The 27,306-nt window shown below is 39.0% G+C and overlaps 2 protein-coding genes and 1 pseudogene across 2 annotated transcripts in view; 2 read left to right on the forward strand and 1 right to left on the reverse strand.

The window, feature by feature from the left end:
* On the reverse strand, window positions 1–27,269 carry ECD (ecdysoneless cell cycle regulator). Its single transcript, XM_004473824.4, has 14 exons — window positions 26,960–27,269; window positions 24,870–25,078; window positions 22,723–22,840; window positions 19,711–19,798; window positions 19,419–19,597; window positions 17,689–17,881; window positions 16,889–17,017; window positions 14,999–15,127; window positions 13,799–13,884; window positions 9,019–9,125; window positions 8,645–8,828; window positions 7,858–7,925; window positions 2,101–2,315; window positions 1–324 (listed from the first exon to the last, which is right to left on the reverse strand). Exons 2-14 carry the CDS (start codon window positions 25,072–25,074, stop codon window positions 94–96), a joined length of 1,932 nt encoding a protein of 643 aa, XP_004473881.2. The 5' UTR covers window positions 25,075–25,078; window positions 26,960–27,269; the 3' UTR covers window positions 1–93.
* On the forward strand, window positions 18,084–18,568 carry LOC139439175 (ubiquitin-conjugating enzyme E2 L3 pseudogene; annotated as a pseudogene).
* The window catches only part of FAM149B1 (family with sequence similarity 149 member B1), an 81,856-nt gene continuing 81,766 nt past the window's right edge, over window positions 27,217–27,306 (forward strand). The window contains exon 1 of the mRNA XM_058299009.2: window positions 27,217–27,264. The gene's annotated coding sequence lies outside the window, so the exon portion shown is untranslated. The remainder of the gene's footprint in view (window positions 27,265–27,306) is intronic.

The following is a 27,306-nucleotide window of genomic DNA, read 5'->3' on the forward strand; positions in this document are numbered from 1 at the left end:
TTGTAATGAAGAAACATTTTTATTAAATGAGTAAAATAGAAATTAACACAATCAGGCAATTTTTAGAAGAAAAAAGAGAAGCTGGGTGTATTGTCAATCTTTCATTTGCTTACGTATGGATCTGTGATCAGTGTTGTCAGGCAGTTGCACTCCCATGCTTTGTAAAAGGTTGGAAGCAGGTCCTGCCAGTCCAGCTTGGGAGCTATAGGATTCCAATATATTTGAAACCAGGTTAAGGTCTACATCCACAGGTGCCATAACAGGTTCTCCTGTACCAGAATCTTCTTCATCTGAACTATTACTGGTAGTCTGGAACAGAGGTTTCTAATTCACGGAGGGAAAAGAAAATCATGACATGAGATTCCATTAAGTTAGGTGGTAGTTATAATAAAAAGCTAACCAAGCAAAAGGTAAACTTTAATTCCAAATAAAAAGGAAATATTTTAGCTTTTGTGCTAGAAAGCAAAAATGAAGTCTAATAAACTATTTAGCACTCATATAAAAATTTGGTTCCAATATATATAATACTCCTTTCTAAGAAAAAATTCTACAAGTGGAATGGATTTCTCCCTTATTTTAAAATAGCCTAAGGGAGATAAGCAGAGTTAAGGAGGTATATTTATAAACTGCCTAGGTGTTCTAAAAGAGGTAAATATAACAAACAGTTTAAAAGAGAGAATCAAAAGTCTAAATTTTCTTCCAAATGAGAGATGTAAGATATCCTTTTAAGGCTTTGTAGGGTCCAAACAGAAAGAATGAATTGTTACATGGGCCTCTGATTTCACAGGTTGGGGAAGGGATTTAAAAGTTAGCAGCTTGATCTATAGATCTTTATATCATGGACCAGCAGCATCTGCATCACTTGGTAGTTTATTAGAAATGAAAAATCATAGGCCTCACCCCAGACCTACATAATCAGAATCTATATTTTAACAAGATCCTTAACTGCTTCATATTCACCTTAAAGTTTAAGAAATACTGCTTTAGATAACTCTAATGCATGGTTTCTATTAGGTTTGGCAACAACAATTGCGAGTGATTATAGCTTTAAATGTGGTTAAGATATTCAGAGCAAGAAGAATTAATATTAATTAAGGGCTTGATGGGTTTTATTGTTGTCTCATTTGGTTCTGAGGTTAATTCTAATATGAGGATTATTGGTTAAAGGGTAAGTACATAGTGGAGAGCTGAGCAGGATTTCCAACTCCAATCTATGATATTCTAGAATCCATGCTCTTTCCATCATGCTTCTATCTAGTGTTAGACAGTGCTGGCATAAAAATTAAGATAAAAATGTGAGTAGAAGAATTCTAAATTGGCTCTAAATTAAAGAAACACAAAACAACCAGTGTTAAGATTTAAAGTTAGATATTTAAGATTCTTTCCCTCTTTTTTTTAAAGATAAATTTTTAATTTATTCCCCCCACCCACCCCAGTTGTCTGCTCTCTGTGTCCATTCGCTGTGTGTTCTGTGTCTGCTTGCATTCTCAGCGGCACCAGGAATCTACGTCTCTTTTTGTTGCGTCATCTTGCTGTGTCAACTCTCCATGTGTGCGGCGCCACTCCTGGGCAGGCTGCGCCTTTTTTGCAAGGGGTGGCTCAATGCAGGGCACACTCCTTGTGTGTGCGGCTTCCCTACGCAGGCAACACTCCTGCATGGCATGGCACTCCTCACACGCGGCAGTGCTGTGCGTGGGCCAGCTCACCACATGGGCCAGGAGGCCCTGGGTACCGAACCCTGAGCCTCCCATATGGTAGGGGGACACTCTATCAGTTGAGCCATGTCCGTTTCCCTCTCTTTTTTTTTTTGAAATCAATTCAAGCTACTAGCAGTAGTAGTACACAATCGCATTCTAATTTGAAGACATTACCTGTTTTTTATTTTAAATCCTGATGGATAATAGTGAATAATATAATTAATTCGATATTTAGGAAAATAAAGTTAATAACACTTCATCCTACCAGAGTTAGGGACAAATTAGCATTCTTTTTTATTTCAAATCTCATATATCAAAAGAAAAGAAAGCCAAGGCAAAAATAACGTTTTAGCTAACCATCATAAGAGATTCAGAAGGGGAAAGAGGTTAAAAACACACATACCACTTGCTTCTGGGTGGTGAAACTTTTGCCAATGCTGGTGTGTGCCAGTTCCTGGTCCATCTGGGCCATATATGACTTCAGATTATCGAGAGTTCCTTTCAGAGAAGCCTCTTCTCCAGGCTCCTGTATTTCAAGGTCCAAGTCATCATCACTGTCTAAACCTTCAAAGTCTTCTTCCTCTAGATCATCAGAGTCTGACTCATGAGGCCTTGGTCCTATACAGACCCCAACACAGAAACAGCACTTACTAATTTTTAAAAAAGTGATTACACTTCTCAGAAGAATTAAAACGCTACCTGCAGAAGACCATATATAGTAGTTTATATAACCAAACTACTTCACAAAAACCCCTTCCACAAAGTGGTAAATTAGCTGATGGACATTTGCTAAAAAGTACAAAGGCTGAGCTGAAGGATTCTACTTTTAAAAAAACTGCCAATTCAATTAGTTAAAATATTTCTCTTAAAAATTAAAAAACAAAACTACATAACACATGAACATATTCAAACCTTCAAGCCATACAGAAGTATTGCCTCACATCTCACCTCTTCCTAGAAGAAAGCATCTTTTAACAGTTAGTGGGTATCCAGACCTTTATGCAGTTCTGTACATATGTGCATACACACATAAAAGCACATTATTTTTTTATAGATTAAATATATATTATATAAATATATATAATATATCTATTTACGTTAGTTTCCCAGCTGCACAACGAATACCATACAAAGGGTTGGCTTAAATAACGGTAAGTTTTGAGGCTAGGAGAAGCCCAAAATCAAGGCACCAGCAAGGTAAGGCTTTTTCCCTGAAGACTACAGTATTCTGGGGCTGACTTCTGGTGATCCTTGGTCTCTGGCTTTTCTACCACATGACAATGCACATGGCAGCATCTTCTTTTTTTCCAAGGTTCCACTGACTTCCAGCTTCTTGCTTCTCCTGTGGTTTCTCTCATGGCCTTCTCCATATGACCTCCAGTAACAGGATTAAGACCCATTCTGATTCAGTTGGGTCACATCTTAACTGAAATAACCTCATCAAAAGGTCAATTTACAATGGGTTCACACCCACAGCAAGAGATTAAGATTAAGAACATGTTTTTCAGGCGGTGGACTTGGCCCAGCAGTAAGGGCGTCCATCTACCACATGGGAGGTCCACGGTTCAAACCCTGGGCCTCCTTGACCCGTGTGCAGCTGGCCCATGCACAGTACTGATGCGCGCAAGGAGTGCCCTGCCATGCAGGGGTGTCTCCTGGGTAGGGGAGCCCCATGCGCAAAGAGTGCACCCCGTCAGGAGAGACACCCAGCGCAGAAGAACATACAGCCTGCCCAGGAATGGCGCCACATACACGGAAAGCTGACACAAGATGATGCAACAAAAAGAAACACTGATTCCCGTGCCGCTGACCACAACAGAAGCGGACAAAGAAGATGCAGCAAATAGACACAGAGAACAGACAACAGGGGTGGCGGGGAGAGGGTAAATAAATAAATAAATCTTTTAAAAAAAAAACGAATATGTTTTTCTAGGGTACGTAACTTCAAACTTCCACAGTCTGCCCTGTGGACCCCCAAAAGACATGTTATTCCACAAGTAAAATACATTCATTCCATAAAAACATCCCTAAATCAATGCTAAATCCAAAGTCTCATCAGAACTGGTTATGGGTGTGGTCCATTCAGGACTAAATGCCTCTGTCTGATGGACCTGTGAAACCTAGACAACAGGTTATCTGCTTTCAATATACAATGGTGGGACAGGCAGAAGATAAACACTCCCATGGTAGAAGGGAGAAATTAAAAGGAAAACATGGTCCCAAACAAATCTGAAACCCAGTGGAGCACACTCCATTAGATCTCAAGATCTGAGAGCCATCTGTGGCTTGATGTTTTGTCCTCAGGTCCTGATGGAGCAGCAGCCCCACCCCTTCCAAGGGCCTGTGTTGTGCCAGATTCTCCCTGAACACTGGAGTGTAGGCCCTACCCTCTCTGAGCACTGGGATGGGGACCAGGATCTCCTCAAATGCCTGGGGGTACAGGCCCCACCATCTGTGAGCACTGTGTTGGTCGCACTCTTTCTGAACAATGGGGCACAACGCCTGTCCCCTCCACGTGCTACGGCAGACGGTCTGCCTGCTCCAAGCATTAGGATGGAATGCCTTTTCCACACACATGGGTAGGCCTACTATCTTGCTCTGAAAATATCTTTTCAGTCCAGACCTTTGCTTCCATGGTTTTGCCCTTAAAGTCATTCTTTTTTCCCTATGTCCCTTCTCTGTACCTTTTAGTCCAGGCTGACAGTAGTTCTGCTTATAAAAATTTTGCAAAAACCTCATCAGCTTTCCTTCAAGTTCCAGTGGGTTCAAATCATCAGACAATAGAACTTTCCAAAGATCCTTCCTGGATAATTGCATTTCCAATCCTGACTTCCACTAAAAAGGCTGACTAGATCCATATTCAGCCAAACCTTTCAAAGCAAAGAATGGAAGCTTGTTCTCTAGGGAGTCACTTCCCAAAAGCTCAGGAAAATTCCAGAGAGCTGCTTCTGGCCAGTTAGGAGTCACTTCCCAAAAGTGCAGGAAAATTCCAGAGAGCTGCTTCTGGCCAGTTTCAGAGCATAATATCTAGACAGGCTCAGAATTTTCCAAACCATTAATTTCTGGTTTTCCTGTGCTTAAGAATTCAGTTCTCAGGTTATCCCTTTCTTCTCTCATTTCACTATAAGCAGCAAAGAAAAACCTGCACCTTCCACACTTAGCTTGGAAATTTCCTCAGCTAAATATGCAAGTTCATTGCTTACTTCCATTTTCTTTTCTTTTTTTTAAAGATTTATTTTTTCCCTTCCTCCACCCGCATTTGCTGTCTGTGTCCATTTGCTGTGTGATCTTCTGTATCTGTTTCTCTTTTGTGTCTTCTCTTCTCATTTTTCCCCTCTAGGATTCACTGGGATTCGATCCTGGGGACCTCTGATGTGGAGAGGGTTTCCCGGTCAATTGCACCTGGTCTCTGCTGTGCTTCATTGACTTTCCCCTTCATCTCTCTTTTGTTGCGTCATCACCTTGCTGCTTGATTCACTTGTGTGGGCACTGGTTCACCACATGGGCACTCACATGGGCACTTGGCTCACCAGGCAGGCACTCAGCTCACTGCACAGGCACACTTTCTCTTCTTTGTTTTCACCAGGCAGTCCCAGTGATTGAACCTGGGTCCTCCCATATGGTAGGCAGAGGCCTTATCACTTGAGCCACATCTGCTTCCCACTTTCACTTTCAATCCAACATAAGAACACAACTCTGCCAAGTTCTCTGCCACTTTCTAATAAGAATCTATTTCTTCCCATTTCCAATAACACTTTATTATTTCCTTCTAAAGCCTCATCATATGTACCTTTAATAGTCTCTTCAAAGCAACTGAGGCTTTTTCTATCAAGCATCTCACAACTCTTCTAGCCTCTACCCATTACCCAATTCCAAAGTCATTTCAACATTTTTTTAGGTATTTGTCATAGCAGCACCCCACTCATGGGATCAGAAACTGAACTAGTTTCCCAGCTGCTAAAACAAATACCATACACAATGGGTTGACTTAAGCAATGGGAATTTATTGACTCATGGGCTCATGGTTTTGAAGCCAAAAGAAGTCTAAAATCAAGGCATCAGCAAGGTGAGGTTTTCTCCTGGAAGACTGTGGCATTCTGGGGCTGGCTTCTGGTGATCCTTGGTCTTTGGCATTTTTTTTTTTTAATTCAGATGTTTTATTCTGTAAAGCACATATGCACATACCTTAAGCACAGAAAATTAATCTGGAAGTGAATGCCATAACAGATCAGCTACTGATCATCTAGCAACAAGACAAGTAAAATGAATCCACTTGCCCTCATAACTCCACAGTGCCCAAGGTGGTCTCTGGCTTTTCTGCCACATGGCAATGCACCTGGCGGCACCTTCTCCTTTCTCTGCCAGCTTCTTGCTTCTCCTGTGGCTTTTCTTTCTACAGTCTCTCTACAAGGTCTCCAGTAATAGGATTAAGACACATTCTGATTCAGTTGAACTGTGCCTTACTGAAATAACCTCAACAAAAGGTCCTATTTACAATGGGTTCTCAACCACAGGAATGGATTAAGATTAAGAAGATATTTTCCTGGTGGACATAACTCCATGCCACCATAATATTGAAACTATGCTTTGTTTTTTCACTTATTTATATGTCTTGGAGGTACTTCTCTGTCTGAATATATATGGACCTCATTCTAGGCTGCATAGTAGTTCAAAATATGGCAGCACCATGATTTATTTAATCACTTCCATCTAGGTGGACACATAGGATAGTCTACATTTTTGCTATTTTTTTTTTTTTAAAGATTTATTTTTATTTTATTTAATTCCCCTCCCCTCCCCCGGTTGTCTGTTTTCTGTGTCTTTTTGCTGCGTCTTGTTTCTTTGTCCGCTGACCGGCACGGGAAGTGTGGGCGGCGCCATTCCTGGGCAGGCTGCACTTTCTCTCGCGCTGGGCGGCTCTCCTTTAGAGGTGCACTCCTTGCGCGTGGGGCTCCCCTACGCGGGGGACACCCCTGCGTGGCACGGCACTCCTTGCGCGCATCAGCACTGCGCATGGGCCAGCTCCACACGGGTCAATGAGGCCCGGGGTTTGAACCACGGACCTCCCATATGGTAGACGGACGCCCTAACCACTGGGCCAAAGTCCGTTTCCCCATTTTTGCTATTAAAATGCTACAATGATCATCTTAGCATATACATCTTTTTCATAGAGTACATTACTGGAAATGGAATTGCTAAGTCTAAGATTATAACATTCTAGAGTACCAAACTTCCTTGCAAAAAGGCAACTTGCACTTCCACCCCAAGAGTTTGAAAGCAACCATTTCTTCAACTCTTGAGAAAATTGATTATCAATCTTTTAAATCTTTATCAGTCTGATGGGCAAAAAATAAATTCATTTTTGTTTTGTATTTACCTGTTTATTAGTGACATTCAATTATTTTAAAAAATTTATTAAGGGAAGCGGATGTGGCTCAAGTGACTGAGCTCCTGCCTACCACATGGGAGGTCCCAGGTTTGGTGCCTAGTGTCTCCTAAAGAAGAGGATCATGATGGCCAGCTGACACGATGGGGAGGCATGGTGAGCTGACGCAACAAGATGATGCAACAAGAGACACAAGGAAAAAACACAATGAGAGACACAACAAAGTAGGGAGCAGAGGTGGCTTAGGTGATTAGGTGGTTTCCCTCCCACATCGGAGGTCCTGGGTTCAGTTCCCAGTGCTTCCTGAAAAGAAGACCAGCACATAACAAGCAGACACAGCATTGCAAACAATAAGGAGTGGGGAGAAATAAATAAAATAAATCTTAAAAAAAAAAAATTATTGACTATACCTCCTCAGTCAACTGTCTATTCATACCCTTTATTGATTTTTTTTTCTATTGGGTTGTTTGGCCATTTCTTATTTATTTGTAAATATAGTAAATCTAAGAAAAAAGCAGTATGGTATAGGAGCCAAGATAAAACCCTACCTAAACACAACATTCACTCACCCACAAATATTTATTGAGCAGCTAAGTTAGGCACTGAGGTAGGCATCCTCTGAAAAATAATTCAATCGGACAGTAATATCATGGTTGAAAACAACTCAAAACCATGAAGAGACAAAAAACATTTTTGACTTCCAAGAGATCTAATGACCTAGCAAGAGCTGTACTTTAGTTTCAAATTGAAAATAAACCTCATACTGTAACTTACCTAAAATCTTATCAAAATAATTAAGAAAAGAATCTGCATCAAATGTGATTGGAGCCTCTGAAGGGTCTCTGCAAATTTAAAGGAAAAAGATAATTAATTTACCCTGAACACAATTCTTTGGAAATTTTTCTAAAGTGGTGCCATTTTTAGGAAAACTACCAGAAAGACATAGTAATAGAGACGCAAAAGAGGTAGAGTAGGAGGCAAAGAGATAAAGAGATATGAACTTGGAGAAGTCTAGAGCCAGCTTGCCTCTGCAGGCTCAAGATCACCCTTCCCCACACAGGCAATACAAAAAGAAAAAGAGAAAAAGAAAAAAAAAAGGTACAGCAAGGAAAATTATAGCTAAAATTAAAAAACCCCTATGTATAATGGCTACTTTATTCTTATGCTTACTGGATTTAGAGTAACAGAAATGAGTTTGCAGCTTCCAGTTTGTTGTGTGGTAGCAGATCAGAAGTCTGAGCCTGTTTGAGAACTAGATATTAAGAGTCCATAAGGCTCTGAGTAAAAGCCTAAGTTATAAAGTACATAGTTTCCCTGTAGGCCTCTGAGATGGTGACTTTTAGATCTGTTGAGTGGTCTTTCTGGCTTACTTCAAGGACTGCAAAGGATGAGGCAGCCAGAAGTATGACTCCAGGTAAGTAAGTTACTATTGTTAGATATCAAAAGAGGGAAACAAGGTAGTACAACTCCTTTATTCAAAAAGAAGAGTGCAAATGGCTAACGGGATGACTTCATTTGGGTTATTACTATTCAGATAAGTATGTCAATACAAATTACATACCGGGGCAGTTCCGCTCCCTTATGGGTGGAGACTTTGGTTATGAAAGCTTTCATGCTCTCTGAGACTTGAGTTAAGTCATAATTCTGCTCCTCTTCCTTGGGAATGGACTCTGATTCTTTTTTGCCAGCAGCTTCCTGCAGTAATTGATCCAGCTGATCTGGTGAGAGATCTAACCAACTGTCATCTGAAAAAGGAGAAAGCATGAATTGCCGTAGTAGTCATATGAAAGGTACTCTCGAGGAAGGACACTGTGAGACTTAGTGGAATGTTTTAACTCATTCTAAACCCTCCACTCTATCCTTTTTAGCTTTTTAAAAATTTTTGTCTGTCTTCCCTCCCCCTCCCCCCCCACTCTATCTTAATTCATCACTTACCATCCTCGGGGGGAAGATTAACTTCTTCTTTCCTAAGCTCTTCCACATCAAATGGTATTGTCTGTAATAAGGTTAAGGTTTCTTCACCTGGGCTCATAGCAAGAAAGCTATAAAAAATAAGACATGGATAGTTCTTTATAGAAGAGCATAGAATAATAAAATAAAAAAAAGAGAGAGAAAACAGTATTTTAAAGCTGGAAGAGCATCTTGCCTAATGGTTTTTTTTCTCTTTCTTTAAAGATTTATTTTTTTCTTTCTCTCTCTCCTCTCACCCTCCCCCCCCCGCCCCAGTTGTCTGCTCTCTGTGTCCATTCGCTGTGTGTTCTTCTGTGACCTCTTCTATCCTTATCAGTGGCACCAGGAATCTGTGTCTCTTTTTGTTGCGTCATCTTGTTGTGTCAGCTCTCCGTGTGTGCGGCACCATTCCTGGGCAGGCTGCACTTTCTTTCGTGCTGGGCAACTCTCCTTACGGGGTGCACTCCTTGTACGTGGGGCTCCCTACTGGGGTGCGTGGCAGGGCACTCCTTGCGTGCATCAGCACTGCACATGGGCCAGCTCCACACAGGTGAAGGAGGCCCGGTGTTTGAAACGTGGACCTCCCATGTGGTAGGCAGATGCCCTATCCATTGGGCCAAGTCCACTTCCCGTAACCTAGTGGTTTTTATTTTTTATTTTTATTTTTTAAAAAGATTTATTTTTTATTTATCTCTCCCCTCTCCCTCCCCAGTTGTCTGCTCTCTGTGTCCATTTGCTTGTGTGTTCTTCTGTGACCGCTTCTATTCTTATCAGAGGCACCGGGAATCTGTGTTTCTTTTAGTTGCATCTTCTTGCTGTGTCAGCTCTTCATGTGTGCGGCACCATTCTTGGGCAGGCTGCACTTTCTTTCACGTGGGGCTCCCCTATGCAGGGGACACCCCTGTGTGGCAGGGTACTCCTTGCGTGCATTAGCATGCGTGCCAGCTCACCGGTCAAGGAGACCCAGGGTTTTAACTGCGGACCTCCCATGTGTTAGGAAGACGCCCTATCCATTGGGCTGGGTCTGCTTCCTGACGCCTAATGGTTTTTAAATACCTTTTGTTTTAAAGGTTGTAAACTCCTTTTTTTCTAATAAAATTTTACCAGGACCTCTAAAATTATAGAAGAGCTCAAAGAAAAACTGCTTTGATTGATGTGGAGGCTAGAGGCCCAGAGACCTACCCATTTTGCCTTCTTTGGCTCTTCAGCAGATCTTTAGGACTCCAAGGAACACCATTATAAAGCCATTGATCTAGGACAACACTTTCAATTTATATATGAGGAAAAAGGAAGACCCTGGAGGAAAGTATGCACTGAAAATTAATATAGCATGTATTATATGCCAGACTAGCACTTTTTTTTTTTAAGAGGTACTGGAGATTGAACTCAGAACCTCATATATGTGAAGCAGGTGCTCAGTTACTGAGCTACACCCACTCTGCATCTTTATCTTTTTCTTTTTTCTTCTTTAAGGTGGTACCAGGGATCTCGTACATGAGAAGCAGGCACTCAACCAAGAGCTACACCCACACCCCCAGACTAGCATTTTAAATATATTTCCTTAGTTAGTCCTCTAATTACTATTATGAGATAGATAATCCTGTTTTACAGATGAGAAAACTAGAGCCCAGAGAAGTTCTTTAACTTTTTAAAGATCATTTAGTTGGACAGAGCAAGGCTTGAAATAAAGTCTCCTTTATTGTGCTCTCCTACTATACACCAATGAGGAAACATACACAGAGGTAAGTTATTCTGTAACAGTGATGTGTCTTACTATATAAGTTGATAGAATCCCACCTAAATTTATTAGAATGGATTGAATCAAGGTTGCATAATGGACTTGCATTCATTTAATTTAATAAGCATCCACATACCTTGCTAAATCATGTGGGTAAAAGAATATTGTCCCTATTCCATGCTATGTAAACATTACTAGGAGAAAGAAATGATACAAAAATCATCATAATAAAAGGTAAAATACAAAGTCACACAGGAGTATCAGATGCTATGGAAGGTCATAGGAGGAAGCAGTAGTAGAGTTACCCTTACTGAGGATTTTGACAGGTAAGATGGGGTAAAAAAACTTCAGGCAGGGGAAAATAGGAGCATTGGTATCAAGGCGAGGAAGTAAGGAACATGTTCAGGGATAAATAGTGTCCACGCTGGCCTAAGTGTTGAAGACAAGGCTGAAAAGGTAAACTAGGGTGAGAATACAGTAAGCCTGAAATGGCTAAGAAGTTTGATCTCAAATCAATATAAGTGGTGGGTGATAACTGATGGTTTGTAACTTTTAATTTTCCTTTTAAGAAATTTCAATAATGCAGACAAGTCCAAAAAATAATATAACAAATGCTCATATCTCTATCACCCAGAGGTAAAATATTATATTCACTTCTAGTCTAAATATATGAGTTACATTTATCCATTTAATATAAAAAATTAAATTAGCACACTCTTTTTAAAAATTTGGAAATTTGGAAAGTATCATCCTTTGATGACCACCACCACTAGTCACACTCCCTTCCCTCCTCCCTAGAAGTAAGTGTATTCAGGAATAACCTTCTAGGAAGCAGATGCTGGTCAAGTGACTGAGCTCCCACCTACCACATGGGAGGACCCTGGTTCAGTTCCTGGTGCCTCCGAAAGAAGACAGTGAGCTGGCACACTGAGCAAGTGTGGCAAGCTGATGCAACAAGTGATGCAACAAGAGATACAAAAAGAAAAACATAATGAGAGACACAGCAAAGTAGGAAATGGAGGTGGACCAAGCAATTAGGTGCCTCCCTCTCACACTGGAGAGCCTGGGTTCAGTTCCTGGTGCCTCCTAAAGAAACAAGGAAGATGAACAGACACAGCAAGTGCAAGCAAAGGTGTGGGGGGGTGGATAAATAAATAAATCTTTGGAAAAAAAATAACCGTCTGTGGGAAGTGAATGTGGCATCACCTTGATTTGGGTATTTTCTCAGCCTCAAAACTGTAAGCTAAAAAAACCTCACTGTTTAAGCCAACCCATTTCATGATCTCTGCTTCCAGCAGCCTAGGAAGCAGAAGCAGTATTTTACCCCCAAAATCATAAAAATTAAAAAAAATAGACTGCTGCTTTCTGCTTGAACTCTATTTCCATCCACCACACAGACTAGGAAGTGGCTTCAGAGGACAAGTGAGATAAAAGTGCGCCTCACCCAATGTGGTTTTCTTTTTCAAAAGTCATAGTCCCTCCAATTCTGCCTACTTTTGTTGTTTCCCAGTATCTTCAAACAGCTGTTTTTGTTTTTAATTTGGCCAGGATTTATAATTTTAATTGGCAGGGGGTTAGTAAGATATATTACTCCACCATTACCAGAAATGAAACAACTCTACTGAATTCCACTCTCTGCCCTGAAATATCCCTTGTCTGTTTGCTCATTGTTTTTGCTCGTTGTCTGTTTTGGTTTTTTTCTTTAGGAGACACTGGGAACTGAACCTGGGACCTACCATGTGGGAGCAGGTGCTCAACTGCTTGAGCAACATCTGCTCCCTATTTGTGTGTTGTTGGGTTTTTTTTGGTCTTTTTGTTTGTTTTGTTGCTCATTGTCTGCTTGTTGTTTTTTGTGAATTGTCTGCTCACTGTTTTTTTTTTTTTTAAGATTTATTTTTATTTCTCTCCCCTTCCGCCCCCCACCCCCCCGTTGTCTGCTCTCGTGTCCATTCGCTGTGTGTTCTTCTGTATCTGCTTGCATTCTCATTAGGTGGCATGGGAATCTGTGTCACTTTTTGTTGTGTCATCTTGCTGTGTCAGCTCTCCGTGTGTGCGGCGCCACTGCTCAGCAGGCTGCACTTTTTGTGCGGGGCGGCTCTCCTTGCAGGGCACTCTCCTTGCGTGTGGGGCACCCCCACACAGGGGACACTCCTGCGTGGCTTGGCACTCTTTGCACACAGCAACACTGCACATGGGCCGCTTACCACATGGGCCAGGAGGCCCTGGGTTCGAACCCTGGACCTCCTATGTGGTAGGCGGATACTCTATCAGTTGAGCCTGATCTGTGGCTTCCCAGTCTGCTCACAGTTTAGTTTCCTTTTTTTTTTTTTTTTTTGCTCGATGTCTATTTGTGGTTTGTCTTCTTTAGGAGGCACCAGGAACCAAACCCAGTACCTCCCATATGGGAGGTGGGCACTCAACTGCTTGAGCCACAGCCTCTCCCCTCTATTGAATTTAAAAGGAGTGCCACTTCTTTCCAACCCTGTATGCATTTCTTTCTCCCCCAGGAAATGCATGGCAGTTAGAATAAGATTTGATTGGCAGGCTGAATGCCTGCTTCTTTCTGTGATTAAGCACCATCTAAAATAGCTAACCGCAGCCCAGAACTCCTATAGGAATTAAGCACATGACTCAATACAAGACTGCTGGGTTCAAATCCTAGGTCTGACACTTAGTAGGTATGTGACCTTAAACAAATTACTTAATCTCTCTTTACTTCAGCTTTCTCAGTTATAAAATGGGAATAATAAATAGTACTTATTTTACAGGGCTGTCAAGAGAAGTAAATGAATGCAAGTAGTTGACATTATAAGTATTCAAAAAATGTTAGCCATTAGAACAATAGCAACAACAACAATTATTGTTACTATTATAACTGCCAGCTCTAAAGATCTTCTGGAGCAACTTCTCCTCCTCTCCCCCAAACCCACCCACTTCAGTAGTCACTCTACTATTTCTTGCCAGGATCTTTTAAAATATGGAAACTTCAACTTCTGCATCTTCCCCAAGAGTAACTCCTTAACTCACCTTTCTGGTCTGTTTACTGAGAGATAGAAGTAGTTCTTTGCCATTTCTAGTCTTTCCTGGTACTGAGCAGAACCTTCTAGCATTCCCTTAAAAAAAGAGGAATAGTCTATCAGAACATTGTTTACATGATGTCATTAAAATAACCTGCTTGCCAGCAACTTTCAGGGAGGGAGTGTATTATGTAATACATCGCTCAGGAGTCATGAGACCTGAGTCCTACTCCCTATTTTGTCATTAATGTACCTTTTTGTCTCGTTTCTTCACTTGTAAAATGAGTTCTAGGCAAGATGTAGTGTTTCCTAATTCTTTTATAACCATTAAAGGTGTCTTTTCAAATTGGAAGTTTTTTCTACCATGTTTCTATTATTTAACTAGTTATAAAGATATAATTAATTAGTAAGTAGGTTTCAAAACAATTTGCCAACTAGAACCAAAAAGGAGCATGAGCCACCTTAACTACTACATTTCTGTTTTTTCATATGAATGCTTATAGTGGCTATCATACTTAGTATTTAATATTCTTTTAAAAATATAATATAAACACTTTTTCATATTGCTATATGGTCTGTATTCTTGTGCATCAGATTCTTGTGCACATGTTCCCTTCCTGGATGTTTCCTAAAAACAGCTTATTCGAAGTGAAATTTCTCAGTCATGGCTTGAACCTTTCTATAGCTCTGAAACACACTACCAACTTGCTTTTCAGTAAGGTTCTACCAATTTATGTTACCAGCAATGTATAGGAGTATTAATTCTACCACACTCTCAACAAGACTGAAAAATCACTCATATTCTTCTTTACTAAGGTGAAAACAGCCTTCTTTATGCACATCTTTACTACCAATGAGGTGAAAATTTTAAGAGAAGTTCATTAGCTGTCTTTTTGCAATCTTTTTATCCATGTCTTTGCTAATTTATTTAAATTTGGTGTTTTCGTGTTTGTTTTTATCAATTTATGATATAAATATTGTATTAATTTTATCACAGTACAAATATTATTGGTTTTTCTAAAATGCTGAAAACAGTTCATAGACATCTCCCACATTACCAACTTCAAAGACTCTGAGTTGAATACCACTGAATTAGAATGGTGCCTTTAACTTTTAATGTCTAAAAATTACATATAGACTATAGGACTTTAAATCACTGGCTTGATTGTCCCCAAATTCTACATTTTAAAAAATGCATCACAAATCCTACCTTAAAGTAATCATTCTTTTTCAGACTGTCAAGGAAGCCATCCCAGAGTGGTGAGGTAGTCACGAGGGATTTCTCGGAGTCAGGAAAATGTGGGCTACATTTGGAACATAAGATCTCAAATCCATGAGCCTAAATAAGATTGTTAGAATTTTGTTTCTTTTAGTTACCTTAGTTATGACGTTACTTCCTTTCTACTTAGCCCCACTCAAGAACTAGATGATTGGACTCATAAGCCCGTGGACATTTACAAATGCTTTTTGGATTTTTTAAAAAATCTGAATTTATTTCCAAGTTACTCAATCTCTATAGAGTATTAAAAACTATAATATAAAAGTAAAGCAAATAATACAAAATTAAGAATTCTTTTTCTCTTCAAAGATTTTTTCTCCTGTTGATTACAAAACAAGAAATTTACATTTATTTCTTATTCCTTAAAAAAGGCTTGCAAAACATTTCTTGCCTAAAAGAAATTATAAATAAATTGACCATGGTCTCAGACATCATAAAGACAGGGTATCACTCCATTTTAAGCATGTCTGTGGGAAAATACACATTTAAAAAATTAGTAGATGCACATGTGAAAAATACACATTTAAAAAATTAGTAATGCACATGGTAAAATGATTTAAACAGGGAGTGTCCCTCATCCCTCTAAAGGAAACTATCACTACCAATTTCTTACATATCCTTCAGAAGTAATCTATGTACTTAAGTATGTTTATGTGTGTCTGGGTGTGTATATTCTCCTACTCCACCCCTTTTGTCACTAAATGGCAGCATATATACTGTTCTGTACGTTTCTTTTTTTCACTTAACCATATACTTTGGAAATCATTTCAAATGAGTACAAATGAATTTGTTCATCTCCCTTCATGGATAGACCATAATTTATTTAACTATTCTCTTACTAATGGACACTTTCAAGTAGTTTCCAGTCTTTTGCTACAATCCTGTCAATAAATCTTTGTGCACATGTAAAACATATGGAAGGGTTTGCGCATTTTAAATATATATAGATATGGACAAATTGTTTTCCTAAGAGATTTAATCAATTTACATTCTTATAAACAATGTTTGAGATTATCTCTTCATGTATATTCTCACTAAACCAGTATGTTATCAATATACTGGTTTGATATTTGCCAATCTAATGGTAAAAAATACTATCTTATAGCTTTAAATTGCATTTCTTTTATTATGAGCAAGGCTCAACATTCTTCATATGTTTAAATTAAAAGCTTTTTATATTTCCTTTTCTGTGGACTGTATGTTGATGGATTCTAAATATTTTTCTATTAATTGGTTACTATTTTTTTTTCATACTGACTTACATGGAAGCTTTATATATTAGGGGAATCAACTCTTATTTATATTGCAAAATTAATATTTTATTTGGTTGGCAGTGGTATTAGAAGGCTGCAGTGATATATTACATAAAGTGGAGTATCATTTGGTTTAATTTTTTTTTTATTTTTTCCCCCCACAGAAATGCTTAATTTTCACATAAATTTCTCAATATTTTCTTTTACAGCTTCTGGTTTTAAGTCATGCTTAAAAAGACTTTTCCTACTCAGGTTATAAAAAGTTTTCCTGTTTTTTTTGTTTTTTTTTTTTAACTTTTATGGTTTCAAATTTCACAATTAAGTACTTGACAAAACAAAATTTTGGCATAAGGAATCAAGCTGTCACCTTTAATCTTCCTGACAGCTTCCAATTGTCCTATCATCATTTACTGAATAATCCATTTTCCCCTTCCATTTTGATTTGTCTCATTTTCCTACATTCTAATATATACTGGGTATATTTCTAGACTTTCTATGTGTTACCATTATTTTGTTAAGAACCCTTTTACATAAAGGAAAAAAATAAAAATTTCTGGCTCAACATTACCAACTTCATGCCCAATTCATGGGCTCGGAACTGGGGATGAGATGGAGCAGGCAGCCTGTATCCACTCCGCCGATCTGGCACAAACCTTTGTTGCACCAACTGTGCATATAGACACTTAGTGAAAGTGACCTGGGCATTGGAATACAAAATACATTAGCCTTTTCTTGAAAATAAAAATCTGAATTCATTTCAAAGTTAAATATAGCAATAAATCCATTCATAAGTTTCATTTTCACAGATGAAATGCAAAGAAAAGCCAAGCTATTCACAACCTACTTAAAAAAAAACAAAACAAAAGCTTTATTGAGATATAACTCATATACCTAAAATTTGCCTTCATTGTTTTATTACTAATAGAGTTCTTATTATTAGTTACATCATATAGCAGTTGGGGGGGTTGAGGGGGTAGAAAAATAATTCTTAATTCTCTGGAAGAGATGAAATGTTTTATTATTACTACTCTTGTTTTTCGGAGGTACCAGGGATTGAATCCGGGACCTCATACGTGCAAAGCAGGTACTCAACCACTGAGCTACACCTGCTCTATGAGACGAAATGTTTTATTGTCAAGAGGGATATTATTCAAATAGGGGAAAATAGCTAGAAAAATGGAAGTCAAGTGTCTTCCTCCACTGGGAAGGGAGAACACAAAAAAGTTTTTTCTTTTTTATGTATTAATATGAATTAACTTGCTATAACAAAACAGAAAATTTCTAATTTTTTCTAGCAAATAATTTAAAAATAACACTTCGATTTTCTTTCCAGTGAGAGAAACTAAATGACCAAGAGAGATATCCTACCGATGTCATTATTCGTGTTTCAGGCAAGAAAGTTTTGAAAATTCGACAGTTGCGCAGGTCAATAGGGTCCCGTAGGTAAAATGCCTGGACAGCTGCAGCCACCAACCTGGGGCGCTGCTTTAGCACTGCTACAATGCCAGCTGGAAGGAAGCAATGTGCTCGATGAAGGGAGGCTTGGATTTTTTCTGGATACCTGGGATAAGGAACATTATTAATTCAATTTTATTATTATTTATAAAAATCTAAAATAATACCATTCACTTTCCCCTTAATATTTTATCTTGTGTTGGTTCATCAAGAGTGAAATCTAGAGACTTGCAAGAGAGGTAAAGATAAAGATAATGTATACACACTTAAGACTGCAAGGAAGGAGAGAGAATGAATAGTGGAAAGAAATGGAAAGCACCAGGTCCAAGAGGGCAGCCAGCAGGAGGCTGATGAAGGAGCCTGAAGAAATCCACAAATGTGGAATGAAAAACTTCCATAACATCCAGGTTGATGAAGCTAATTTATTGGCTTGACAAGGGCTTATTGTTCTGACAATCCTCCATATGATAAGGGAGCTTTCAGAATCAAAATCAACTTTCCAGCTGAGTACCCGCACAAACCACTGAAGATCACTTTTAAAACAAAGATCCACAACCAGAACATTGATGAAAAAGGGCAGGTCTGTCTGCCAGTAATTAGTGCTGAAAACTGGAAGTCAGACACCAAAACCGACCCAGTAATCTAGTCCCTCATTACACTGGTGAATGACCCCCAACCTAAGCACCCGCTTGGGGCTGACCTAGCTGAAGAATACTCTAAGGACTGTAAAAAATTCTGTAAGAATGCTGAAGAGTTTACAAAGAAATACTGAAAAAAGTGACCTGTAGACTAAAACCTGCAACTGATTGCAGCAGGTGTGAGCAGAGACCCTGAGCAGCACACTCAGACACCCTGCAAAGCAGGACTCTGGGGAAAATTGGTATGTGCCACTGCCTGGCATCCACTTATAGCAGTTACTAACTTTGTCTACAGTTTTCTTAATCAAAAAAGGTCTAGGTACCTGTAAAGAAAGGATTAAACATTTATTATGTTCTAGTTCTGCTTTCTTTGTTTTAAAAATCACTGCTTCAGTCTACTTCGGGGAAAAAAAAACCCAAAAACCTACTATGCTTTGAAATAAGAATAAAACCAGAATCTATTCTTCTAAAAAATAGTACAAAGTATACTAAAACAAAGTTAAAAGAAATTTATTATTTACTGTTTTATAATATTATTAAGATATGAATGGTAGTAGACATTCCAAAGACACTCAAGTATTGAATGGCTGACTAATAAGTTATAGGCTAAGACCTTCTCTTGTGAATAAAGCCTAAAGTGTTCCACATAAGCCAAAGAACCCCATATGTAGGCCCAGAACCACACAAGAAACTGAACACATTGTGCTTCCTTACATTTTTATTCTTAAAGTTCTCAAAATTTTAATCTATGGCTAGAGACAAGATATCTAGGGTAAATAAATGCAAGAATATTGGCACTAGATTTTAACATTGGCAGGAGGGATTAAAAGACACATCATCTCTATTTCTTGGTTATAAAATCCTAGAAAGTCTTTTCATGAAGAAAGGGATGAAGAATTAAAACTAGCATTAATTCAAGTGAAAGAAATTCTACACTCAATGGAAGACTTAGCTTCATAAAACCAAAGGCTCCGTGCCTAGTAATGGAAGCTATATTTTTCTTACCCTCTGATGCGTCTATTCACAGCAGCTCGAATAGATTCTGAAGCCAAAATTTGTTCTGGGTGTGTTGAGATTATATTCAATGCTTGTGAGACTGTTGGGGGTGTGGTGGGTAACCAGGATGCTGCTCCTGGTTTCCTTGGTGCTGGAATAATACACAACTCCCCACGATGGAAAAACACCTGTAAAATGATAAATTTTAATTTTCATGGTAGGTACTGCAGACATTAGGTATATATGAAAATACTGCAACATGACTCATCTCTGTAAATTTTCAAAACTTGGGTATACATACCCTATTGGCACTACTATCAGGATCCAACCATTTAGGGAGAAAGTCAGCAGCTTCTATTAACAAGAATTCACCATCATTGTCTTCAATCCTAGTGCAAAAGAAGTTCCAATTTTGCAGTCAAAAAGCATATGTTGGCTAGTTATTAAAACAGTTTTATTTTAATTCTAATACATTTTTCCCTCCTCATCTGAGTAAATATTTGAATACTACCATGTGCAGGTTGCTGTAAGCAAGCAAAATGATTAAGATATCATTCAGGGAAGTGGACTTGGCCCAAGGGACAGGGTGTCCACCTACCACATGGGAGGTCTGTGGTTCAAACCTCAGGCCTCCTTGACCCGTGTGGAGCTGGCCCATGCCCAGTGCTGATGCGCGCAAGGAGTGCCGTGCCACGCAGGAGTGCCCCCCGCATAGAGGAGCCCCATGCGCAAGGAACGTGCCCCATAAGGAGAGCCGCCCAGTGCGAAAGAAAGTGCAGCCGGCCCAAGAATGGCGCCACACACATGGAGAGCTGACACAACAAGATGATGCAACATAAAGAAACACAGATTCCCAGTACTACTGATAAGGATAGAAGTGGTCACAGAAGAACACACAGTGAATGGACACAGAGAACAGACAACTGGGGTGGGGGGGGGAAGGGGAGAGAATTAAATTATAAAAAAATCTTTAAAATAAAAAAGGTATTCAGCACTGAAAGAAACTAGAAAATTATGAGGAGGCATTGGAGGAAGATGATAAGGAAAGAAAACAAGTACATAAATAAATAATAAGACAAAAGATGAAAAATATATAAAGTACAACAGGGTATTTCAAAAGAAGAAAAAATCACATATAGTTGATATTAGAAAAGTCTTTATGGAGGAGGTATTATTTGGACATTGAAAGATATTTTGTCTTGCCTCATTTGCATTTTTTTAATTTAAATTTTTAAATAAGTCATGTTTTTCTTTTTAAAAAGATACACAATGAAAAAGTCTCCTATCTACTTCTGTCCCCATCTGCACAATTCCTTCCCACCAATCACTATTACTTCTTGTATATTCTTCCAGAGTTGTTTACATATAATCTAGCTAACAGGTCTATATATTCTTATTTTTCTCTCTTTTCACAAAAAGGTATTAAATATATCCTATTCTAGCTTTTTTCTTTTTTAAACTTTCAGTGAGTAGAGAAATAGGGAGAAAAGCTGACATGTTGTTGGAAAAGGGACCAGCATAAGCAAAAGCATGGAGGTGGTAATTTAAAGTGGATATTTGGAGAACAACAACCAATAAAGAACAAGACTAGAAAAGTACAGTTATATCATCTTGTGAAGAGCTCTGAATGTTAGCTGGATCAATCAGAATGAGCAGGCAAAGGAAATAAAAGTTTTAGAACAAGCTAGTTAAATGGTTATAGCTCTATGTTAGGAAGATTGAGCTGGAAGGAGCATACTGGAAGTGATTTTTTCCTAATGATTTTTAAAGATTTATTTATTTATCTCCCCCCCTCCCCCCCCGTTGTCTGTTCTCTGTGTCTATTTGCTGAGTCTTCTTTGTCCGCTTCTGTTGTTGTCAGTGGCAGGGGAATCTGTGTCTCTTTTTGTTGCATCATCTGGCTGCGTCAGCTCTCCGTGTGTGCAGCGCCATTCCTGGGCAGGCTGCACTTTCTTTTGCGCTGGGCGACTCTCCTTACAGGGTGCACTTCTTGTGCATGGGGCTCCCCTACGTGGGGGACACCCCTGCGTGGCAGGACACTCCTTGCACGCATCAGCACTGCGCATGGACCAGCTCCATACGGGTCAAGGAGGCCTGGGGTTTGAACCGCGGCCCTCCCATGTGGTAGATGGATGCCCTAAACACTCGGCCAAGTCCACTGTCATGATTTTTAAAAGACCAAGAAAACAGTAAATGCTTTGGATTTAAAAAGAGCTTTATAGACCTCATCTGTATAAAGAGTGTGAACCAGCATTATATAAATATCAGACTCTGTGCTTAAAAGGTACTGTCCCTCCTTATTAGCTCTGTAAAGATAGAAACTAATATTTTTGTGTTTGTTCATTTGAAAATCACTTATTAAGAAATTATTGCTAATTATTTTTAGTTATGATAATAGTAGTATTAAAATAAGAGTCCTTATCTCTTTGATTCTATATAATGCAATATGTAAGGATGAAACGACATAGTATGGAAGATTTGCTTTAAAAAGGTATAAATGAAATAAGACTGACCATGAGTTGGCAATTGTTAAAGTTAGGTGATGGATACATGCAGGTTTATTATACTATTCTCTGTAATTTTATGTATGTTCAAATAACGCAAAGTTTTAAAACATTTTCTTTTTTTCTGTTTGTGTTGCTAGGGATTGGATGGTTAAAAAAACAATTTGGGGGCTACCTAGGAAAACTAGGACAAAAAATGGTTAAGTGGGCAAAAGCTCCCCCTGCTGGCATAATCTTGTAACTACAGAGAACGATCAGTTCCCATTTTTAAGACCGAATTAGAACGCAATGTTACCTACTCGCCTTCCTATACAATTGTTCACTTATTTCTCTTTTTAAATTTCTTCTATATATAATTTCTCAAAAAACATATAGCTGTGGTCTAATAAGGGAAAACATATTAAAGAACTCTGTGAAATATGTATATACATACATGAATGGAATCATTTTAAAAAGATATACAAGAAATTTAATGGAGACTTATGTCTGGGCAGTCAGAACTGTGTGCCTTTTTGTATTGTTTGAATTTTGTTTACCATGTGTATCTGTTATTTCATAACGTAAATGAAAAAAGAAAACCTAAAATAAGTAGGTTTTGTTTGAAAAGTTTTGGAAGTTGAACTCTCTAATGACCCTTCAATTCTTCTCCAAGAAAAGAGTGAGCTAAATTCTGAAGTCACTTTTAAAATCTAGGCCCCAAATTTGTACAATTTCTATCAGACTGCAGAAAAACTTACTAAAATGACAAAATTGTGGTCACTTAGTTTCAATATAGAATTCCTTTAAAATTATTAAAATAACTACAATACCTTGCTACCACGTCTGGAAATTCCTTTGTAATCTGTTTTATTATGTAAACAATAAACCATTCATCCTCAATGTTATCCCCAAACTTCGTCGTGCCAAACATATGAGCAGGAACACTTCCTAAAAACAAGAGAAAAGCAATCATATAACCAGGGAAATTTGTTATTGCAAATAAAAATACATGTGATATTTCAACTGAAAAACATTCACTGACTAACTACTATGTTCCAGGTACTATACTGGGAGCTGGGGTTGCAATCCTAAACAAGAAACAAGATGCCTATTCTTAAGGAGCTCAAATCTATAATGAGAGATAGATAACCAAGTCATCTCAAACAAGGTAATGAATTCCAGACAGCACTAGGGGTTATGTGAGCATAAAGGAGGTGATATCTGAGCAATACCCTCTGGAAGAATGACCAGAAGTGGGCTTTCTGGAAAGTGGGAAGAGCACGTACAAAGGCACAGAGGGATGACAGACAATAATGTGTTCTGGGAATATTAGGAAGCTAGATTTGGGTGGAGCAGAAATGTTTAAACAAATGCCTTACAGTGTCTCAAGATCTGCCATAGCAAAAAAAAAAAAAAAAAAAAAAAACAAGTGGGAAGAACAGTCTATCCGATTCTGCTTCCTTCCAACCCCAGATTTCTCAAGTTTTATTCAACTAGAATAGGTCCAATTAGAGTATCTGGGGTTTTTTTTTTGTTTTTTTTTTTAAGAAGTACCGGGGATTGAACCCAGGACCTCATACATGGGAAGGAGGTGCTCAACTACAGGGCTACATCCACTTCCCAATGAAAGTTGGTTTCTTCATTTGTTTGTTTTTAGGAGGTACAGGGGACTGCAGTACATGGGAAGCAGGTGCTCAACCACTTGAGCTACCACTCCCTTATATATTTTTAGCAACTTTATATACTTAGCAACTATATATATTTAAGATGAACTTCATCCTGAAGAAATGGAGAACCACTGAAGGATGTTAAGCAGGAGTTTTACAAGGGTAACTGGCAAAAGTGTAAGAACTGGAGAGACTGGAAGCAGAGAGTTTAAGTAGAAGGCTATTGTAATTTTGCAGGTGAAGAGGCCCTAGACTGCAGCCAAAGAGATTTAGAGAAGGGGCCATATTTAAGAGGTAATCACACGAGGACTTATTGCCTGACTAAACATGGTAAAGGGAGGAGTTGAGTATAATTTTGAATTACTAACTAGTTTTGATAACTATATGGATGGCAATGTCATTAAGCAAGATGAGAAAACACAGGGTAAAAATGATTTTCTAAAGGAAAATAAGAAGTTGGCTTTAGATGTGTTGTACTAATGTGATACTCTTCTTGCCAATATTTATCACCTGTATTTCAGTGAACAGTAAGTAGTTTAGTAAAATTAACAGTAGGGAAGACATTTGTCAATTCTTGACCAAAAGATAGCAGATAAGCACTAAATTGAGAGTCACATGGACAGTGGCACATATATAACAAACAAGACCCTACATAAATCACAGTGTGACTACATCTTTCATCACCTATCCATGAATACTTTTAGTAAAGCTATAAGAAATGATTTTTAAAAAGTGCCATATTTAGCCAGAAGTCAGACCTCAAGTATTGATAACACAGAGAAGTAGTGAAGGAAACTCAAAATGCTTCTGAGTGGTAAATAGTGGTCATAACTCCCAATTCTTTTTTCTATTTATAAGCTGGGTAAGGGCTCCTCTTAGATTCCCACCAAAACAAATACGTGAAACAAGGCAGCCTACTAAGAACTCCATCAAGAGAAAGGAATGCTGAGTAATAGCAAAAGGAATCACAATTAAGGAAGCCAGCCATCTGAACCTGTTTAGTATAGGTAGGTAGATACATTATGGTAAAGTACTGAAAGTTCAAAAGAATAGTCCTGAGGTTAATACATTTGAATATATGTTAGTTCTAAGGTAATGACTATTAGAAAGGGTTTCATTAATACAAATAAATTTTTTTCCTTTTTTTATGTTTAAGGATTTAACTGTATATAGGCAAGTATCACTAATCTAAAAAGTTCAGTATATAACTATCTTCCCGACAATACTGAATGAACTATGGATTATTATTATACATCACTTTTGCCAGAATGAAATAGTCATATATATCAAGATAGATAAAAAAGATTTACCTTTCCCAGGTTTGTATTTGAGATTAAAAGGCTGATTCTGCCAGATATAGGGAACCAGCACAGGTGCAAACTGAGTCATTATTCTTTCAATATACTTCTGAAGAATCTCTTTGTGTTTTTCTGGGTCCCTTGGCTCATCTGGTATCAGGAACAAGCAGTATTCCACAGTATCTTCCACCATAGCAAGCTTCATATTTTTCTCCATTTTTCTTTGAAAATTACATTTAAAGTTTCAATAATGTAAACCACATAAAACAGTGTTGAAGTAATATCCCATTTCCTACATTCTTTCAGGTGATTCTATTAATACAGTTTTCCAAAACTCAGTTGTTCATGTGCTATCATCATGATTTATGCTTTGACATGTACCAACTATAATACCATTTAGCTAATATTACTTTTATAATGACTTTTTATAATTAAAAATACTATATCAGTATTAATTCAGTGAATGGAAATCCAGTATCACATTCCCAAATTTACTAATAAAAGCATAATTTTTAAAATGCTTGTCCTCACATTAGCAATGCTATAATAACTTTTAGAAATGCTACACTAACATCCACTGTTTGAATACTGTAAAAAATCCCTATTCGCCACTAATTAGTTTTGTTGCTTTGGACACTTCACTTTCTCTTTCTGGAGCTTACCATCTCTAAAACCACTCCCCCCTTTAAAACATTATTATTTAAATGCTCTTAACAGCATTCTCCCTTGCTCTGCAGAATTTAAATCTCTCTTTTAAAAACATTGTAGGGCATAGGGGAATTCAAAACTACAAACTGGAGAAGTGGATGTGGCTCAAGTAATAAGGCCTCTGCCTACCTAATGGGAGGACCTGGATTCGATCCCTGGGGCCTCTCGGTGAAAGAGAAGAGAAAGTATGCCTGTGCGGTGAGCCAGTGCCCACGTGGCGAGCCAAGTGACCATGTGGGAACCCACGTGTCAAGCCAAGTGCCTGTGTGAGTGCCTGCATAGTGAGCTGAGTGCCTGCATGGTGAGCCAGTGCCTGCGCTGTGAACCAAGTGCCTGCACAGCATGCCAAGTGCCTGAATGGTGAGCCAATGCCCATGCAAGTGAGTCATGCAGCAAGATGATGATGCAAGAGAGAAGGGATGAGTCAAGGTGAAGTGTAGTAGAGACCAGGAACTGAGGTGGCGCAATTGATAGGGAACCTCTGGCCACATCAGAGGTCCCCAGGATGGAATCCCAGTGAATCCTAGAGGAGAAAGATGAGAAGAAAAGACAAAAAGAGAAATAGATACAGAAGATCACACAGCGAATGGACAGAGCAAAAAGAGCAGAGTGGAGAAGGGAAGAAAGAAAAAAGCCTACAAACTAATCGTGTCCTATCATCTCACTCCAATGTACAGGTTTTCCCTGTGAATCTCCGAAGAGACTATACCTGTCCATGGTTCTTGATCTTAAATTTGCCTTTTCAAGGCTCAGGGAGCAAAGCTTTGGTATCTTGAGAGGTGGTAAATAAGGTCTTTCAATCTGTTTATTTTCTAAGGTTTTCCCTTACAAATAAAAGTACTACTTTACCATCTCTAGAACTCATTACTTCCCAGAGTGGTACAGAGTGAATATGTGGCTCGAAGTATAGTGAAATAAAGTCACAAATGAGTACTCCATCATGAATTAGGGGAAAATGGTAACATTTTTCACTTCCTAGGTTGCTGAAGGTGAGGCTTGGTAAAGGTAGTCTGGCTGGATCACCCTAATGCAGCCATTTGATTCTCAGGTTTACTCAGCAAGGTCGAGAAGACCCTGTAACTTCTATCCAGGCACCTATTCACCAAAGTCTGCCCAAATTATCATTTTGCTTTCAACCCCGAAGCACAGACAATAATTCTACCCACCCACCCATTCCCCAACGCCAAGCACACCTTATTATGCAAAAGCTACAGTGTCAAACTGAAAGGGGCTTTGAGATCATCCAGGGTAATTCATCTCTATACAGATGAAAAAACTAGGAATATAGAAAGAGAGGCGACTAATTAGCAGAGGCTTCTCTTGGAGTCTAGGGCTCTTTGCACAGATCAGGCTCTCTATCCTCTATCTGACGAAATGAAGTCAATTCCTCTTACAGCTCTAGGGCTTCTTCGGCGCGTCTCTGCTGTTAACACCTTTCTTCCACAGCTCCCTTTCACTGAGTGAGGACTCCGGGATCTCTCTCTCGGGAATCACGGCTCTTCAACGCCACTAGCCGCCAAAGTCTGGCCCAATTCCGTCCCGACGCCAGTTGGGAACCTGAGGCCAGGAAGAAACTCAAGAAGTGCGTCGGCCTCCGGAACCACCAGGCGTCGTCACTGCTGCGCATCGGCGGGAGCTTTAGGCGAGCGCACCGGTGCCTTCGTCGCTTCCGCCCCCCGCGGGGAAGAAGGGAGGGCAGGTGACTGGAGAAGGGGGGCACTGTGGGGAGGTGGTGGTCCGG

The sequence above is a fragment of the Dasypus novemcinctus genome, chromosome 6 (assembly GCF_030445035.2).
Source record: "Dasypus novemcinctus isolate mDasNov1 chromosome 6, mDasNov1.1.hap2, whole genome shotgun sequence".
Taxonomy (NCBI): domain Eukaryota; kingdom Metazoa; phylum Chordata; class Mammalia; order Cingulata; family Dasypodidae; genus Dasypus; species Dasypus novemcinctus.

Excerpts from the sequence above, each read along its gene's own strand:
- ECD (XM_004473824.4), bottom strand. The coding sequence starts at position 25,074 with ATGGAGAAAAATATGAAGCTTGCTATGGTGGAAGATACTGTGGAATAC. Across the intron at positions 17,018-17,688 it reads AAACACGAATAATGACATCG|GTCACTTTCACTAAGTGTCT; the intron begins GTAGGATATCTC and ends TCCAATGCCCAG. Across the intron at positions 325-2,100 it reads TCACCACCCAGAAGCAAGTG|AAACCTCTGTTCCAGACTAC; the intron begins GTATGTGTGTTT and ends TCCGTGAATTAG.